Here is a 16,161-nt window from a genome sequence, read left to right as displayed (position 1 = left end):
TGTTTAAAAAAAAATACTGTGATATTTTTATATATATAAAATTTTCTTCATAACTCAGAAAAAATTGAATTTTCACTTTCTCTGAAAAGGAATGTTTTTGTGACAAAGTAGAATAAAAATGGGATAAAAATGATTTTCAAAAAATTACCAAACATGAGAAATTAAGATTCTTGATATAAGATTTTCAAGAAAGTAAAAACATTTCACATACCAAACAATTCCTTAGGATAACTAAATTCAAATAGCATTAAGAAAATATTCTATTATTAAAAGTTATAATTATTCAAAATATTTTTTAAGATAAATCATGTAAAATTTATTTATAATTTTAAATACTACTCTATTTTACTCTGTATATTTTATCTTGTGCATAAATTATTTTGTATCTTATATTCAATATTAAAAGTTGCATCACATATTTGATAAATATAAAAGGAGGGTTCACTTATCATAAAAGTAACTTGATTTACTATAGGGTTATAAAAATGTATAAGTTAAAATATTATATAATTTTTAATTTTTTAAAAATTTTGTAAACTTAATTTATATATTAATTTTTTTAATTTAATAGTTAGATGGATAAAATTTGATTAAAAATAACTATCATTTCATCATTATATACATTTTATATATTAATCACAATTTTTATAATATTTCAATGTTTTTATAAAAAAATATTTATGTGCTTAATTGAACTATATTCAATTTATTAAATGTTAATAGATTTGTTTTACAATAAACAATAACGTTTGAATTTTAAAAGACTGAAAAGTTTAAGAAAAAACGAGTTTGAGTTATGTAATTTTTAGCAAACTTTTTTTTAGAAGATTATTCTATTCTTAATAATATATAAATAAATATAGATATAGATAAAATATTATTTGTGCTTAATTGAGGCACATTCAACTTATTAAATATTAATAGATTTGTTTTTCAATAAATAGGAACCTTTGAATTTTAAAAGGTTGAAAATTTTAAGAAAAACATCATAGAAACTATATAATTTTGAGAGAAGACTTTTTAGAAGACTATTCTGCCATATATATATAGTATGCATAAATTTTTACAATCTAATTATTAAATTAAGATTTTTTTATTGAATAAATCAATTCTACAAATTTTGAGATTTAATTTAAACTGAATTTAGATTTATACACAATTACAGATTTTAAATAAAACTATGTGTTGTTCCATTCTTTCCAATTTTTATAATAAATATTAAAACCATTCAATCGTATCATAACCTTTATAATTAATATTAAAATTATTTAAATTCTGATAATTGTTTTTTTAATTTTATAAATTGATGGATATAAATTACATAAAATAGACATAATAACCATATCTTATTTTTTAAACATGGAAATAATATCTTATTCCTATATATACATGATAATTATATTTAATATCATACTACAATTCATTGACTAGTGACAAGTTATATAAAACATTTCAAATTAATTTAAAAAATGTGAAAAACACTTAAATTTAATTTGATTTAAATATCTTAGGGTTTAAAATTATTTAGTTTCTAAAAATTATTTAAAGAATATATATAGTTTAAATTTTAAACATTTAATACAAATTATTCTATACCATATATAAAAAGAATACATCTCTTAATTTGGTTTGATCTCTACATTTTTTAGACATTTATATGTATACAAATTCATATAATAAAAAATTAAATATATATTTTCTCTATTAATAATATACTTATCTATTTATTTTAGAATCACTTTTGATCTCTATTTTTGTTTTAGAGTATTTTACTCTTTTTTTTAATTATGCATAATTTTACATGTTGTAACCTCTATTATTTTAAACAAATTCATATGTCTTTTTTTTTTTTTTTTTCACTAGTTATTATAAATTTGATTAACTAGTTATAGTTAACTTTTTATAAGGTATTCTTATCAAGTCATGTTGGAAACAAGTTTTTTCATTTTGTTCCAGATTTTTTTTAGTTTGTATTTATCAGCAGATTATGCTCGAGTTTATTTTTAGAGTTTTCTAGTGGTTTATAAAGGAAGTATAATATGTGAAAATGGTTAGTTGAACAATAACATAAGGTAAAATATTGAATCGTTTGAACAAAATTTTAAACCTAGTCATAAAGTGCAAAAGTTCAATAGAGAAAACCAAAACCAAAATGGAAATACAGTAAAAAAAAATATAACAAGTAAAAACTAATAGTTAATTCTTAGAATTTTTATAACTCTTTAGCTTAAACTAATTTAGTCTTTTTCATCTTAAGGTACCTTCTAAGAATTTGGAGCTATGTTAAATCCCCCTATAGACATATTCTTTATGACAATAGAGTATAGGGTGTCTGAACACAAATCCACAACATAAACTTTAGTCTTTTCCATTATTGAATTAACAATTGATTCACCAAATTTCTCAATTTAAGAAGGCTTTATAGAGCATGAAACAAGCACCTAAAGTCTGGTACAATTGTATAGAAGATCACTTTGAGAAGGAAGGTTTCAACAAATATCCATATATGATAGCCACTCTCGGTCTGATACTATGTTGGTTAGTTGGATGACAAGCAAAGTAGATGATCAGGTCGTGTGTTTATGTTGGGATCAACTGTTGTATCATAAGTGTAACACTACTGTTCCATTGCTTTTATCATATGATATTATGTTGTGAAGATATTTGAGAGTTAAATTGTTTAAATTAAAATGAAGGTGGATGAAGCTTTGAGGGAAAATGTTGTACCCCGAATCCACCGTTTGGTTTGATGGAAGGGAAAGAAGAAGGAAGAAGAAGAAAATCTGCAGAATACGAAGCAGTGGTAAACGCAGGGCCTCACCTGAGACGTCTCCAACAAGCTCACGCTCACCTCGTCGTCAGAGGCTCCCACCGCAGCCGCGCTCTCCTCACCAAGCTCCTCACGCTATCCTGCGCCGCCGGTTCCATCGCCTACACTCGCCGACTCTTTCGCTCCCTCACCCACCCAGATTCTTTTCTCTTCAATTCCCTCATCAAAGCCTCTTCAAAATTCGGTTTTTCCCTCGACGCCGTCGTTTTCTACCGCTGCATGCTCCTCTCTCGCGTTGCCCCTTCCTCCTACACCTTCACCTCCGTCATCAAGGCCTGCGCCGATCTTTCCCTTCTCCGACTCGGGACCCTTGTTCATTCCCATGTTCTCGTTAATGGGTATTCCTCGGATTCCTTCGTCCAAGCTGCGTTGGTCACTTTCTACGCGAAATCATCCGCCCCTCTTGTCGCCCGCAAGGTGTTCGACGAAATGCCTCAGAGAAGTGTCGTTGCTTGGAACTCCATGATCTCGGGGTACGAGCAGAACGGGCTCGCCAATGAAGCTGTGGCGGTTTTTAAGAGGATGGTTGAGTCCCGGGTCGAGCCTGATTCCGCGACTTTCGTTTCGGTGTTATCTGCTTGCTCTCAACTGGGGTCGCTTGAGTTGGGGTGTTGGCTGCATGAGTGCATCGTTGGGAGTGGAATTCATGTGAACAAGGTACTTGCTACCTCGTTGGTGAACATGTTTTCGCGGTGTGGTGATGTGGGAAGAGCACGTGTGGTTTTTGATTCGATGAATGATGGGAATGTTGTTTCGTGGACGGCTATGATATCCGGGTACGGGATGCATGGTTATGGCGTTGAAGCGATGGAGGTTTTTAATCAAATGAAGGCGCGTGGGGTGGTGCCTAATAGTGTCACTTTTGTTGCTGTGTTATCTGCTTGTGCTCATGCGGGGTTAATAGATGAAGGGCGTTTAGTGTTTGAGAGCATGAAGCAAGAGTATGGCGTGGTTCCGGGAGTGGAGCATCATGTTTGTATGGTTGATATGTTTGGGCGTGGTGGGTTGCTCAATGAGGCGTACCAGTTTGTCAAAGGGCTTAGTCCTCAGGAGCTTGTTCCGGCGGTGTGGACTGCATTGCTTGGGGCTTGCAAGATGCATAAGAATTTTGATGTTGGGGTGGAGGTTGCTGAGAATCTCATCTCTGCTGAGCCAGAGAACCCTGGTCATTATGTGTTGCTTTCTAACATGTATGCATTGGCGGGAAGGATGGATAGAGTGGAATTGGTTAGGAATGTGATGATCCAAAGAGGGCTTAAGAAGCAAGTGGGTTATAGCACCATAGATGTTGACAACAGAAGTTATCTTTTCAGCATGGGTGATAAGTCACACCCTGAGACCAATGAAATTTATCATTATTTGGATGAGTTGATGGGGAGGTGCAAGGATGCGGGTTATGCACCTTTACCTGAGTTGGCGATGCACGAGTTGGAAGAAGAAGAAAGGGAATATGCTCTTAGATACCACAGTGAGAAGCTTGCAGTGGCATTTGGGCTGATGAAAACTGCTCATGGAGTGGCTCTCAGGATTGTCAAGAACCTTCGGATATGTGAAGACTGTCACTCAGCAATTAAGTTCATGTCTGTTGTGACGAATAGAGAGATAATAGTTCGGGATAAGCTTCGTTTCCATCATTTTAGAGAAGGCTCGTGTTCTTGTTTAGATTATTGGTGATAGGATTTAAACCCGTGTGAATCTGATTAATATTGTGAGAGTTGTACTGTAGTGTTTCGATATGCATAACCAAAATATGCAACAGAAATAATATAACATGGCATGCAAAACAAAGATCACAGAAAATTTTGGGTGGTGATTTAACATGTAAATCCACCAGCATTTTTGTGAGTGCTAACCTATATTTTCATTACCAAGAAAACAGTATGGTTTACGAGTATTTCTCGTCTGATCTTCTCTATATGCATATGTTGGGCCTAGTGAAGCTATATGATTCCTATATTTGCGGCAAATTGGTTCTACTATTGCTTCGACTTGTGACGTAATTTTTAGTAACATTACATTTTATGTTTCTTACGAGCGGTAAGGCTACTTAAGACCATAGAGAAGAAAACTGCTCATCAATAATATGGCTTATTTTATCCTTGAATGTAATATGAATAGAGTTGATCACAAGGTCTCTAACCAAAATCACAATGGGGATAAATTAACTTTATTGGAGAAGCCAAAAGAGGAGGGCACAGAACAAAAAGAAAAGTGACAATAATGACTTCATAAGAAATGATGACTATATTGTCGATAAGTTGGTCCATACCGGATGATCAAGTGGTGACATTTAACGATGACCACTAACCATGAAGATTTTTTATGGCACTAAACTGAGAAAATCTTGACGGTAAAGAGTTCAGTGAGTGTGATTTATACAATTATTGATCTATACTTGTGATACTAATTGTTAAATATCTCATGCTTGGTTAGCAGTGTGATGCTGTTATTTAAATGTATAAGTGAATTACACTGATATCCTATGAAATTTTCTGAAATTGTATTGACATATTTTTTTAATGTCTACAGTAATCTCAATAACAGAAAGTTATAATGTAATATTTTTAAAATAAGTAAGGGGTTAATTTAAAGTCTAAGGAGAGTTAAAATTATGTTTTTCAAACAATCAAGTATTGTAAAAAAAAAAAAAAGAAGTGTTTTGTGTAATTTCACGAAATCTTAAAGATCTCAGTACAATATATTCAATGTTTAATTGTGTTAACTTTGTTCCACAAGTGATCAAGAGTAAATAAATGTGTATACAGTTAATAATATGTACTTGTATATACTAACGTTAAATGTGTTACAAGTGGTTAACAATATCATCAGGTTATTGTAATTGTAGTTTTTCATTTTTTTAACTCTGCCTTCTCTAAATTCTCCAACACTAACATGTCATAGAACTTTTGTTCCTCATTATCAAATGGATGAAAAGACATATAAGTCTAATTATTCTAATAATAGTAATTCTTATTTCATATTTTACATCTACAAGCCGTGGTGTGATCCATACACACATACCACAATAAGGAGTCTGTATTGTTGATTTATTTATCATCAATACAAGAGTAACAAACCTTTAAAACTACAAAAAGAAAATCTAAGATTAAAATGGATATTACATTTGATACATGTAAACATAATATTACACTTAGGATTGGAATATCTTGGTCGGGAAATTTGACAGTTACTTACAACTCAGTAAGTAAAAGTTATTTTTGTAGATCAACAAACTGACTGCAATCAATTCCCTTGTCGGAAAATGTCTCTACAAGCCTGGGGAAGAGCTTAGAAAGCATAATTTTAAATCCTGTTGAAGTCCCCTTCTGATTTTCATGTTCAGTTTCTCCACTACCAAAAGCATATCCAATGGAAGCTCCTTCGAGATAAGCCTTACAAGTAAGAAGAATATGTTGGGAGCGTTTTCTGAAGTGCTCTTCCACCAGTGCTTCAAAATGCTGCATTAGGCATCATTGTCAGGTTCAATTCCATTCATGTAATTACATTTAAAAGATTCAGATGGACCCCTTTATTGCGCCTTGTCTAGGAATATGGCTACATAGAGGATCCAAACCCTGGAAGCCTCAGTACAATCTAGTAGAATAAATTTAATAGTGAAAATGGGAAATCTACGGAAACTTGAGGTCATGCCAGGAAGTATGAAAAATTGGAAATCATGGACACAACGGCTAGTTCTGATCCTCTCCATTATAGTGAAACATATCTTTGAACAATTCACCAAATTTTTCATCAAAATGAACCTCTTCGTGAGAAATTATGTATTTATTTAAATATGCATCATATCTAGTTTATGCTCTAATAATGTATCATGCCTTTTTGTATGTGTTCCAACTTCCAAGAAACTCATTTTTGGCATTTTTACACTACTTGTTACTTAATGGTCAACATATAACTAATTAGAGATGCCACTCAGAATTATTGTCTATTCTTCCTATACCATCTCTGAATACAGAGTAACAATAAAGGAAATCCAAAATAGTAATTTTACCTTTGGTGGTTTTCTTAATAGATACATCATGGATTTGGTTGTGACAAGGAAAGCATTTTCATTGTAACTGACTGAGTTTTTCTCTCCCTCAGCTCTGCCAATTTGTTGGTCGTATCCAGCCTCATTGAAATAAGGCTTCTCATTGAGGACAAGTGCCTGTAGAGAGAGAAGGACTTGAAGAATTGTGGAGGTTCCAGGGTTCCACACTTCAGTCCCTGTACCTGTCCAAGTGTTTAGGAGACTCAGACAGATTTTTCCTGACTCATACAAATTAGGATTTAATCGGAGCCCTCCAGAATTGTAGTGCACCATCTGCATGGGATTTCAAAACACCATTATGTCATGGCAACATGAGAGATTTTTCAGATATAAATATTGAGTTTGAGATCTTTGAACATGAGATGATACAATATGGACTAAAATATTTTCTACAGAAATGCATATTTTAAACTGTACTTCTCAGTTCAATGAAGAGAAGGACCTTGCAAACAAGGGTGCTGATGCATGAAATCACAAATGAGAATAATTAACAAGAACTGCAAACTATATTTAAAAGCTTACAGGTGGTTCATTGGGGTACTCTGGAGGGAAGCATATATCAAAGAAAAACAATCCATCATGATAAGGGGTTCCAGATGCACCAACAATAACTGCTCGCATGATATCTATTCTTTCTTCAAACACACGAACGTAAATAGTTTCTGTTTTGGTCAATGAACATTGTAAGTGCATTTGCAGATATTGCTATCAATATTTACAATGTACTTTTACAGATTTCCCCTTTCATAAGTAAATGAAGTAATCAATACATGGCTTACATGAAATTACATTAAGGAGCATTATGTAACAATAAAAACTGCACTGTCTATAAAAGAACTTGGTTCAAAATAAATAAGATATAGTACGCACCAGGAAGATTTTTCTCGAGGATGCTCCATTCTTGTTGAACCTTTTTCACCCAACTTCTTTTTACCTGCAAAGGAAAGAAAACAATTAGCCTAATAGATCAAAGTAATAGTAAGTCACTTTAAGTGATGATCAATTTTTAACCTGCGACATTGACAACCCTTTTCCCTTGTCAAAAAAATGGTGGTCAGGGCAATTTTCTAATACATCAAACTGCTTGAATTGGTTTGAACTGTTGCTGTCTAAAGAAAATGGAAAATCCTTCTTCTCCTGAATCATAACAATTTCTGGATATGAAGTTTTGTCTTCAGGAGATTGCAACTCGATCACTGGATGTTGTTCAGTAAAGAGGGCACAAGTCTGCAAATCTTTCTTATCTATTAAATCATATCCATTCTCTTTTTCAAATGTAGGTACTGAGGAAACTGCTCCTGAAAGTAGAGTTCCACTAAGAGTGTGGAATATGCTTGTTTTAATGGTGGAGAAAAGTTCAAAGGCAGCTCGAGGAAGGGAAAAGGAACTACATTCCGCAAGATTCTTTGCACAATTCTCTCTACTGCCATCACCATTTAAGAAGTCCTGATCATATAAAAGTGACATATCAGTTTATAATTAGACAGTTGCATTGGTAAGTTCCTAGTCAACAATTAATTATTGAAAAATGTAATATAGGATGGTAACTGATGTCTTTAATTTCTAAATTAAATTTTTTTGACAAAACTAAAAAAGAATATAAAAGTTTCTTTATTGTTTATTCTTGCTATATTAACTACCTGTCTTTTCACTATAACTTCCAAGCTGAGGCTTCTTTGTCTCAAATGTCCCAATTATATAAATCATTCAACCATTTCTACTAATGCACATGCATTAACATAACACACTTGGATGGACACGAAGATAAAACACGGGAAAAAAAAAAAAGAAGATATGGCCATCACCTTTCCTTTCTGGTCAGAAGGTAGACTCCCGTGTTCAATTATCTCCTGAGTTAACTCTTCAATATTTGTCTCATAAGGAGTGGGACTTAGAATTGAATCTTCATGTTTATCAATCCGAAAAATTTCATATGGTGCAACCTGTTGGGCAAAACAGAAACCATTCATATATTACTTCCAGTAGATAAAAAGCTACAAAATATTGCCTAAAAATGCCTCTTATGTCATTCTGCCAGAAATTTTCTTGACTGGCCAATGTTGGCACAGTCCTAGTTACCTAAGTTCATTGAATATACAATATGTAGTTCAAGTTCAGTTGTTGCAATCCATAATTTGACTATGAATGGCAGAATTATCTATTAAATTCAAAAAATAAAATAAAGAATCATCCTTAACCAATGTCAACTAAATAAACAAGTATCTAGTAATCAACCAAGGTTTAAGCTCCGAAACACACAGCCACACAGTTGTAAATACCACTCTCAGGTAACAGATGTGTTGAGGATTAATAAGTTAATTGGACCAACAATTATCTGTTAAACTGTTCATCTACATCTTGAGGCGTGGGAAGCATAAATTTCATGAATTTTCCAGCATCACATTCATCTAGCAGCCTCATCTCATCAAAAAAATCTAGCAGCCTCATAAACTACATAATATTGAATACAGTAAATTATATATCTTACCTTGGTTGTGAAACCAGTTGCCCATGTCACCTCCACATAACCATCTTTGAAACCAGTAACATTGCCAACACAGGACATGAAATAATTATCAGGGAGCTCATCCTGATAACCCATTTGATTCCCATCTTTAGGAACTGCTTCTGCATTTAAGTCAGTCACTGATTTTTCTTTTTGTTTATCAGCTTGGTGACCAAGCTGTTTTTGAGCCGCCTTAAACATAATATCACCAAAAAAGCAGGAGTAATCTGGGTGCTCTACAAGTTCATAGGCACTCACAGTTTCCTCCAAATTATCTCCAGTCAAATTATCTGGGTTGGATATGGAAATAGTTTCCCATTGTACCTTTACGGTACGCTCCTTTGCATCCACACATTGGACAACACCCCATCTTTGACTGCTAGGTTTAAGAGGATCATCAGAAGCACCTCTTTCGAGCACAAACTGGTGAGGCCAAAATTCATGATTGTTTATAACATTCACTGGGAGTAAATTCTCTGGATCCAATCCCAAAGTATGTTCACCATTTTGCCACACAACATCAACTTTGGTCTTTATCTTCCCAATTATAAACAACTCACCAATGTAAGAGTTAAGGTTACTTCTCTTATATCCTATTGACACACACTGCTCCATGGTAAGATCAACTATAGGTGCTTGTTGAATAATCTGTTCCTTTTGGTCTTCAACTGAGAGCATGCACCAATCACCAAGCTGCCAGTTTTCATGTGAAAAACAAGATAACACAGTCAAGTTTTTAGAATCTTGCCAGCATTGGGGAGCACTCGCACTCAAATTGCAACCCACTAGAACTGGCGCAAGCCAGTTAACATACACCAAACCTACTTCCACAGCACAAATAGTTCCTTCATCATGATTGTCTCTCCAAGTGTCACATAGCCATCTAGTTGATTTAGAAGAATTGGAGGACTTAATCTTTACTCTCTGCCCTGGATAATATGGATACTGTGAATCTTCAGGAATATTACGAGTCAGTGGTAAAAGCTTCTCTCTTTCCAAGGCAGTGATATCACATTTAGTTCCATCGTCATACAAAACAGTCACTTTGTCCACCACCCTTTGAACCCGACCAAGCCAAGGGCCCTTAATTACATATTCACCTTCTAAGATGGAGCGAATCCTCAAAAGTTTCTTAGAGTTTACATTTTTTAATACTTTTCCTTTAACACTTTCCAAATCCACAAACATATCAAAACCTGTGACCCTACCCATTTGTCCAGATGGATCTGACAAGGAGCAGACCACATCTCCTTGGACAAATGCTCTCTCAAAAGAAAGGAAATCGTCAATCCTTCCAATGCTTTCCTCTAAACTTGATAATATGCTCTGAGCTTTCCCACCATAAAGAAAATCAATTTCCTCTTGATCTTCACTGCTGTTGCTGTCACTGGAAGTCTCCCAGTCTGAATCACTGATGGTAGGATCCATCAATTATATGCCTATCATAATATTTGATACTAATTCAATTAAACTATTAAAAACACAATGATTACATAGAAATAGGGAAGAAAACAGCTGTTAGTGCATGTACTGGAGTTCTCACCAGATTCTGAAATAGATGGAATCAGAATTATTCTGCACTCAATAGAAAGGATTCAACTGTTAAGTCATTCGTAGATTTTAATCCTATGATGTTTTTTCCCTCTGAATGAGACCTGTGCATGAAAAATAAACAAATTAGTAATTCATTTTCATTATTCAGAATTTTTAATATGGATATTTTAAAATTGTAAACAAAATTTTAACATACATAAATGAACATTAACAGTAAATAGGGATTCAAGATGATCCTTACCTTTTCAAGCAAATTAGGCTAATGTTGATTTCAATGGATAATTGTGGGTAATGCAAAATATTTCTGATTGATACTGCTTTTTGTCACACTCCAAATGATTATCTTGAACACTGAAACTGGAGATCTGATGCCAAACGAGATTTTTCCCAGGATAACAGGACCCAATCTTGGTCTGTTTTTGACCAATAGGATAATAAGAATCAATCAAGGAATCCAAAATGCCAAAGGAGATATGCCCAACTTGAAGTGGAATTAACCCTTGGGAGAGGTTTACAACAACAAAATGTTAACTGGCTACAACTATCAGATGGTTCTATCTTTTTTTATTTATTTTATTTTATTTTAATTTTTGGGTGGTTTACAAGAAGGAAAAATTTGTAGCTATTGAAGGAAGCAGACCAAGATAATCAAAAGATGCCAAAGGAGATTTGCCCTACAAAAAGGGTGGACTTCCTAGAGAAATTTCCTCTAAATGATAATATTTTCACTGAAGGCAAAAATTGTTTTTCCTATACTTTTACTACTTGCAATCCAACCAAAGGAAATTAAGTAACTTTTGCCAAAGGAGATTTGCCCGGTATAGCTGAATCTGAAAACATAGATAAGTTCCAGAAAGAGAAAAAGGTTCCTGCTCCAAGATTGAGGGTTACACTGCCAAAGGAGATCTGCCTCCACAATAATGCCTATTGCCTGACACTCTATCAGGTCTATCTGGTATCAAAGGAGATTGGCTAATATCTAGGACCAAAAATTTTCAGAGTTGCAATCAGGAATGGTATAGTCATTCAACAGAAATATTATCTGTTCCTTGATTCAAAGCAAAAGGGAAAATTCAGGAAAAAATTGCCATTGGCAAAAGTGCTTCTGCTACCAGATCCTTGTTTTTGAACCTGCAACAAAATGACTAGTGAATTCTTCCTCTAACCTTTTACAATACGAAAAGAAAATGAAAATAACAAAAGAATGAGATTGCAGATAACTAAGCTGGCTACTTTATACTATAGCATCAGAGTTCAGGAGGCAAGAGAAAAACTGGGATTAAAATTAAACTAGAGAACTAATTTCAATAAATGAATATGTTTAGTTGCACATCAAAGAAATAGAATCTAAAGGAATTTCCAAGTTTTAAAATAGGAATGAAATGTGAGTTGAATTCGATGAGTCAATCTGTCTAATTTTAGTGGGTTGAGTTGAACAAATAAATCTACCAATCCACTCAATTTACCCCGACAATACGGTGGGTTCAACCTGCCAACTTGGTGGATCAACTTGCCAATCCACTTTTTTTTCTAATGTTTTTAAGAGATAAAATTTTTAGGGGATTTATATTAGATTAATATTTTTATTTTATAGTTTAACTTCTTTTTATAGGCAATTATTCTCATTTTATATGAAATAAAAGTATTTTGTTGTAATCACATGTTTTTTACTCATACATTTTCATGTATAATATCTTCTTTTAATAGAAATATATATTATTTTATCCTTTTTCATGAAAAATATAACATCTCTACTCAATTTTACAAATAATAATAAAATATAGGTTGAAGTGATAATGTATATTGAAATATTTCAATTGATATTTTTTAAAAAAAATTGGATGAATTGAAGGTGAGTTAACTTGTCAACTCACTATTATTAACCCACCAATTCACTAAAATGAGTCAACTCACTAATATAGTGATAAGTGAGATTGGTTGCATTTTCAAACTATTTCCTTTGTTGGACTAACCTGTCCTGTCTCACTTTTTTGATAGGTCAACTTGTCCCACCTTGTTTTAGGTGAATAAATTCACTTTGCTACCTTATCTTAAAACTCAGCAATTCCCTAAGTTCCATTTCGTTGGTTATAAAAAACCCAACTTCGTGAGGAATTCATTGCACACAACTCATGTGTATCAGTATATTTGTCACCTCAAATTTCATAAAAAAAAAAAGAACAAAAAATTCAATTCCCATCGTCTCAAGTTGGTCTTTGAATAAGACAAAAAAAAAAGTAGTGGTATACATAAACAATGATATTGTGTAAACCACTAAATAAACTATAATTTGATATTGTCGAATTAATCACAGCTTTATTGCTTTAGTTGGAAGAACAATCCCAAAAACATTCCTTTAGATTTTATTGAACCAAGGGCTTCAAATGAAATAGCATCTAACGTAATTATGTTATTTAGAACTCAGTCTTATTGAATCCAGCACAATCAAATACCAAAATCTAGCATTAGAGTGAGTTTACAAAATGAAAGTTTTGATCCATTAACCTGAACAAACAATAAATGAATCCAATCTAAGAGTTAAAACTTAAAAGAAACGGAATAAATTAACAGAGCAAGGGAAAGTACCATTCACACATTTGAGATGGTTGGATCCATAAAAGGCTATAAAAGGTAGAGAACCACGAAACCTCCATGACTATAAACACCAAATGAAGGAACTCCACCCAGAAGAACAAAACAAACTGAAAGTATATGCTACTTCACAAAATTAGCTTTCAGCTTCAAAAAGCTATCTTATACTCTTCTTCTTCTTAGCTAAGAATTTGAACCTTGTTATAAGAAGGAAGAAGAGGTGGGTATTGTTCAGATAGGCTTAGTTCCAAGGCCAGTTCCACCATCCTCCACATCACTACCAAGCTTAGGAAGCATTGCAGAGTGACACACTGACACTCTTTCTCTCTAAGAATGCTAATAAGGCTTTGGTGAAGATTGAACTTGTATTAGTGTAACATATGGAGACTTTTTGTAACATATAAATAAGGAGACTATTGAACCAACTAAAAAGAATATACCATATAGTACCCGACATAAAATACTAAGAAGGGACAGTTAGTGTCTAATTACCTTTTTGCCCTCGCTGTATAACAGAGTGACACAAGTCAAAACTTTGAAACTGGTCTGAAGCTTCAATGAAAGTGACTATAATTTTGGGAAATCTCCCTCGATTCTGTGTTTCAAGATGAATTATTGAAATCTAATGGACTTAATGAAAGATTTGATGCCACCAAGTTACAATTTACTGTGTGTCATATCAAACCATTTTGGTTCAAACTTCAAAGATCGCGTGCTTGTGTCGGGTTTTATTTTATTTTATTATTATTAGCGCTTTTTAGGGTAAAATTGTTAGCTAGGAATTTTGTAATGTCAGGTATTTGTCAAGGAATAAAAGTGAGGTTTTTAAATTTGGATAAGTCATTAAAGAATAGCTCAAATTGAAATAACATATTTGTGTATAAATCAAAATTAGTATTTTAGTACGTATTATTATATATAATTTAAATTTATAAAAAATTATATATATATAAATATTATGTTCGAATATATAAATTATATTTAAAATTTGTAAAAATAAATATTTAAACATGTAAATTATTTTTATATTTATGATAAATGATTTACATTATAATAAAAAATTATTTTTATTTATTGAAAAACTTATTTTAAAATATTAATATTTAATTCATAAATAATTATAATAAATAGAAATTGAATTAGATAATAAGTTAAAAATAATCCTTACAAACTTAAGAGTTATAATTAAATCCAAATAAAATGAAACACCTCCTGCATATACTTTCTTTTTTAATTAAGCATCAAATAACTTGCTGTGTCAATTAATGGAGTGTCGAACTTCACTTTCCAAATAAATACCAAATGTTTATCTGAATCACCAAAACGTGTTCCATAAAATGGAGCTGTAGTGTTCATCACTTCAATTATTTTCTTTTTGTTCAAACGATGTTAACAACACCTGTCAAAAAGTAATTAAAAGTATTTAAAACCAAGAACATATATCGTCATTATACTGCCATTAATCATTCTTTTATTTGCTTTAGTGGCAAAAGCACTAACTAATTAAATTTGCCGATTATATGCAGCAATTTCTAGCCATTAAGCAAGGATATCTCAAGTTTATTCTCCTGCATATTCTTATCAACATATGTAACTTTTCTTGCCAAACCAAAGAATATCCTTGATGCTTCAAAACTGAGTGGAATCATTTTACATGTAAATGTAGCATTAGCATGATCCAAAAGACAAAGGGACAATTTTTTGAGAATGTTTGGAGAGACAAGTAAGTGATCCAATTACTCTTCCTATTAATAGACAGAATGTCCCTCACAGAAACAGAAAGGATATTAGAAGCCAATTAGTTTTGGTTCTGTAGCTGAACCACAAAACTAGAAAACATTATTTTCGTAGTTGCCAATATTTAAAGAATGTGACTTAAGCACTAAGGCACTGTCTAGTTGGAAAAGTAGAACGGGCCACTAACTGAAAATGACCAACTCCTAACAACTTTTCCCTCTTCCTATAATTAAATGGAATTTTAAACCTTCTCTTTTCTTTCTTTTTGTTCAGTGGATTCCAGATTGTTAGTGCTTTTCGTACTTTGTTATGTTATGCAATATGCATATGCATGCCTAAGATTTGATTCCAAATTAGAATGACCTTTGATGATTGCTAGTGACCAAGTTATGGAATGATATGAAGGTTCTTCTTCTATATTAGTCAAGCATTTAAAAGTATGTTTTGGACTTCTGATTTTACTAGCATAACCTATTTGTTTGTGCTCAACTTTTCAGGTTCAATTCCCACCTTATATTGCTTTATTTTTCTTGATATACAGCCAAGGCAGAAAAATCAGTAACTGCTTGATTCAACCAAGTTCTAGTTTCTATTCACAAGTTTCTTTCAAACGCCAAAATATGAGCGTCATAAGGAAACAGAGATACTGCATAGTGTGATATCAGATTTTATTTTTAGTACATGCAGAGGGTTATGATTTTTTAGTTAGGACAAGGAATCAACTTCTGTAGACTGTTTTTGGTACCCTCTTTCAATCAGAATTAGAATTTTATCTCAAAATATACTTAATTATTACATTAAAGGTCAACACAAAATTATCGAAGGAAAACTCCTAGTTTGACTACAATTCTTAAAACATCTATAGAATTGTATCTTAGTTTTCTCCTTCTAATT

At 32.6% G+C, this 16,161-nt stretch overlaps 2 protein-coding genes across 4 annotated transcripts; one reads left to right on the top strand and one right to left on the bottom strand.

Moving 5' to 3' along the window:
• The first annotated feature begins 2,309 nt into the window (after nucleotides 1–2,309).
• Nucleotides 2,310–4,724, top strand: LOC109796951 (Pentatricopeptide repeat (PPR) superfamily protein). 2 transcript variants are annotated; one of them, XM_020356820.3, is made up of 2 exons: nucleotides 2,310–2,571; nucleotides 2,697–4,724. In XM_020356820.3, exon 2 carries the CDS (start codon nucleotides 2,750–2,752, stop codon nucleotides 4,502–4,504), a length of 1,755 nt encoding a protein of 584 aa, XP_020212409.1. In that variant the 5' UTR covers nucleotides 2,310–2,571; nucleotides 2,697–2,749; the 3' UTR covers nucleotides 4,505–4,724. The 2 variants fall into 2 exon arrangements, with proteins under 2 accessions (XP_020212409.1, XP_020212418.1); XM_020356829.3 differs by having other exon boundaries at nucleotides 2,310–2,611.
• A 1,055-nt stretch (nucleotides 4,725–5,779) lies between these two features.
• Nucleotides 5,780–12,132, bottom strand: PHO2 (phosphate 2). Of its 2 annotated transcripts, none has more exons than XM_020349500.3 (9): nucleotides 11,180–12,132; nucleotides 10,928–11,039; nucleotides 9,367–10,823; nucleotides 8,684–8,821; nucleotides 7,890–8,324; nucleotides 7,749–7,812; nucleotides 7,401–7,540; nucleotides 6,840–7,151; nucleotides 5,780–6,288 (listed from the first exon to the last, which is right to left on the bottom strand). In XM_020349500.3, exons 3-9 carry the CDS (start codon nucleotides 10,810–10,812, stop codon nucleotides 6,043–6,045), a joined length of 2,781 nt encoding a protein of 926 aa, XP_020205089.1. In that variant the 5' UTR covers nucleotides 10,813–10,823; nucleotides 10,928–11,039; nucleotides 11,180–12,132; the 3' UTR covers nucleotides 5,780–6,042. The 2 variants fall into 2 exon arrangements, with proteins under 2 accessions (XP_020205089.1, XP_029126963.1); XM_029271130.2 differs by having other exon boundaries at nucleotides 9,367–10,795; nucleotides 11,180–12,131.
• Between the last annotated feature and the right edge of the window lie 4,029 nt (nucleotides 12,133–16,161).

This window comes from Cajanus cajan, chromosome 3 (genome assembly GCF_000230855.2).
Source record: "Cajanus cajan strain Asha chromosome 3, NIPB_CcT2T_4, whole genome shotgun sequence".
NCBI lineage: Eukaryota > Viridiplantae > Streptophyta > Magnoliopsida > Fabales > Fabaceae > Cajanus > Cajanus cajan.
The sequence above is the reverse complement of the archived record's forward strand: the minus strand, read 5'-3'. Positions and strand labels throughout refer to the sequence as shown.

Coding starts and splice junctions, on each gene's coding strand:
- LOC109796951 (XM_020356820.3), top strand. CDS start 2,750: ATGGAAGGGAAAGAAGAAGGAAGAAGAAGAAAATCTGCAGAATACGAA.
- PHO2 (XM_020349500.3), bottom strand. CDS start 10,812: ATGGATCCTACCATCAGTGATTCAGACTGGGAGACTTCCAGTGACAGC. Junction 7,541..7,748: donor CCTCGAGAAAAATCTTCCTG/GTGCGTACTATA, acceptor TGACCAAAACAG/AAACTATTTACGTTCGTGTG. Junction 6,289..6,839: donor TATTAAGAAAACCACCAAAG/GTAAAATTACTA, acceptor TGCCTAATGCAG/CATTTTGAAGCACTGGTGGA.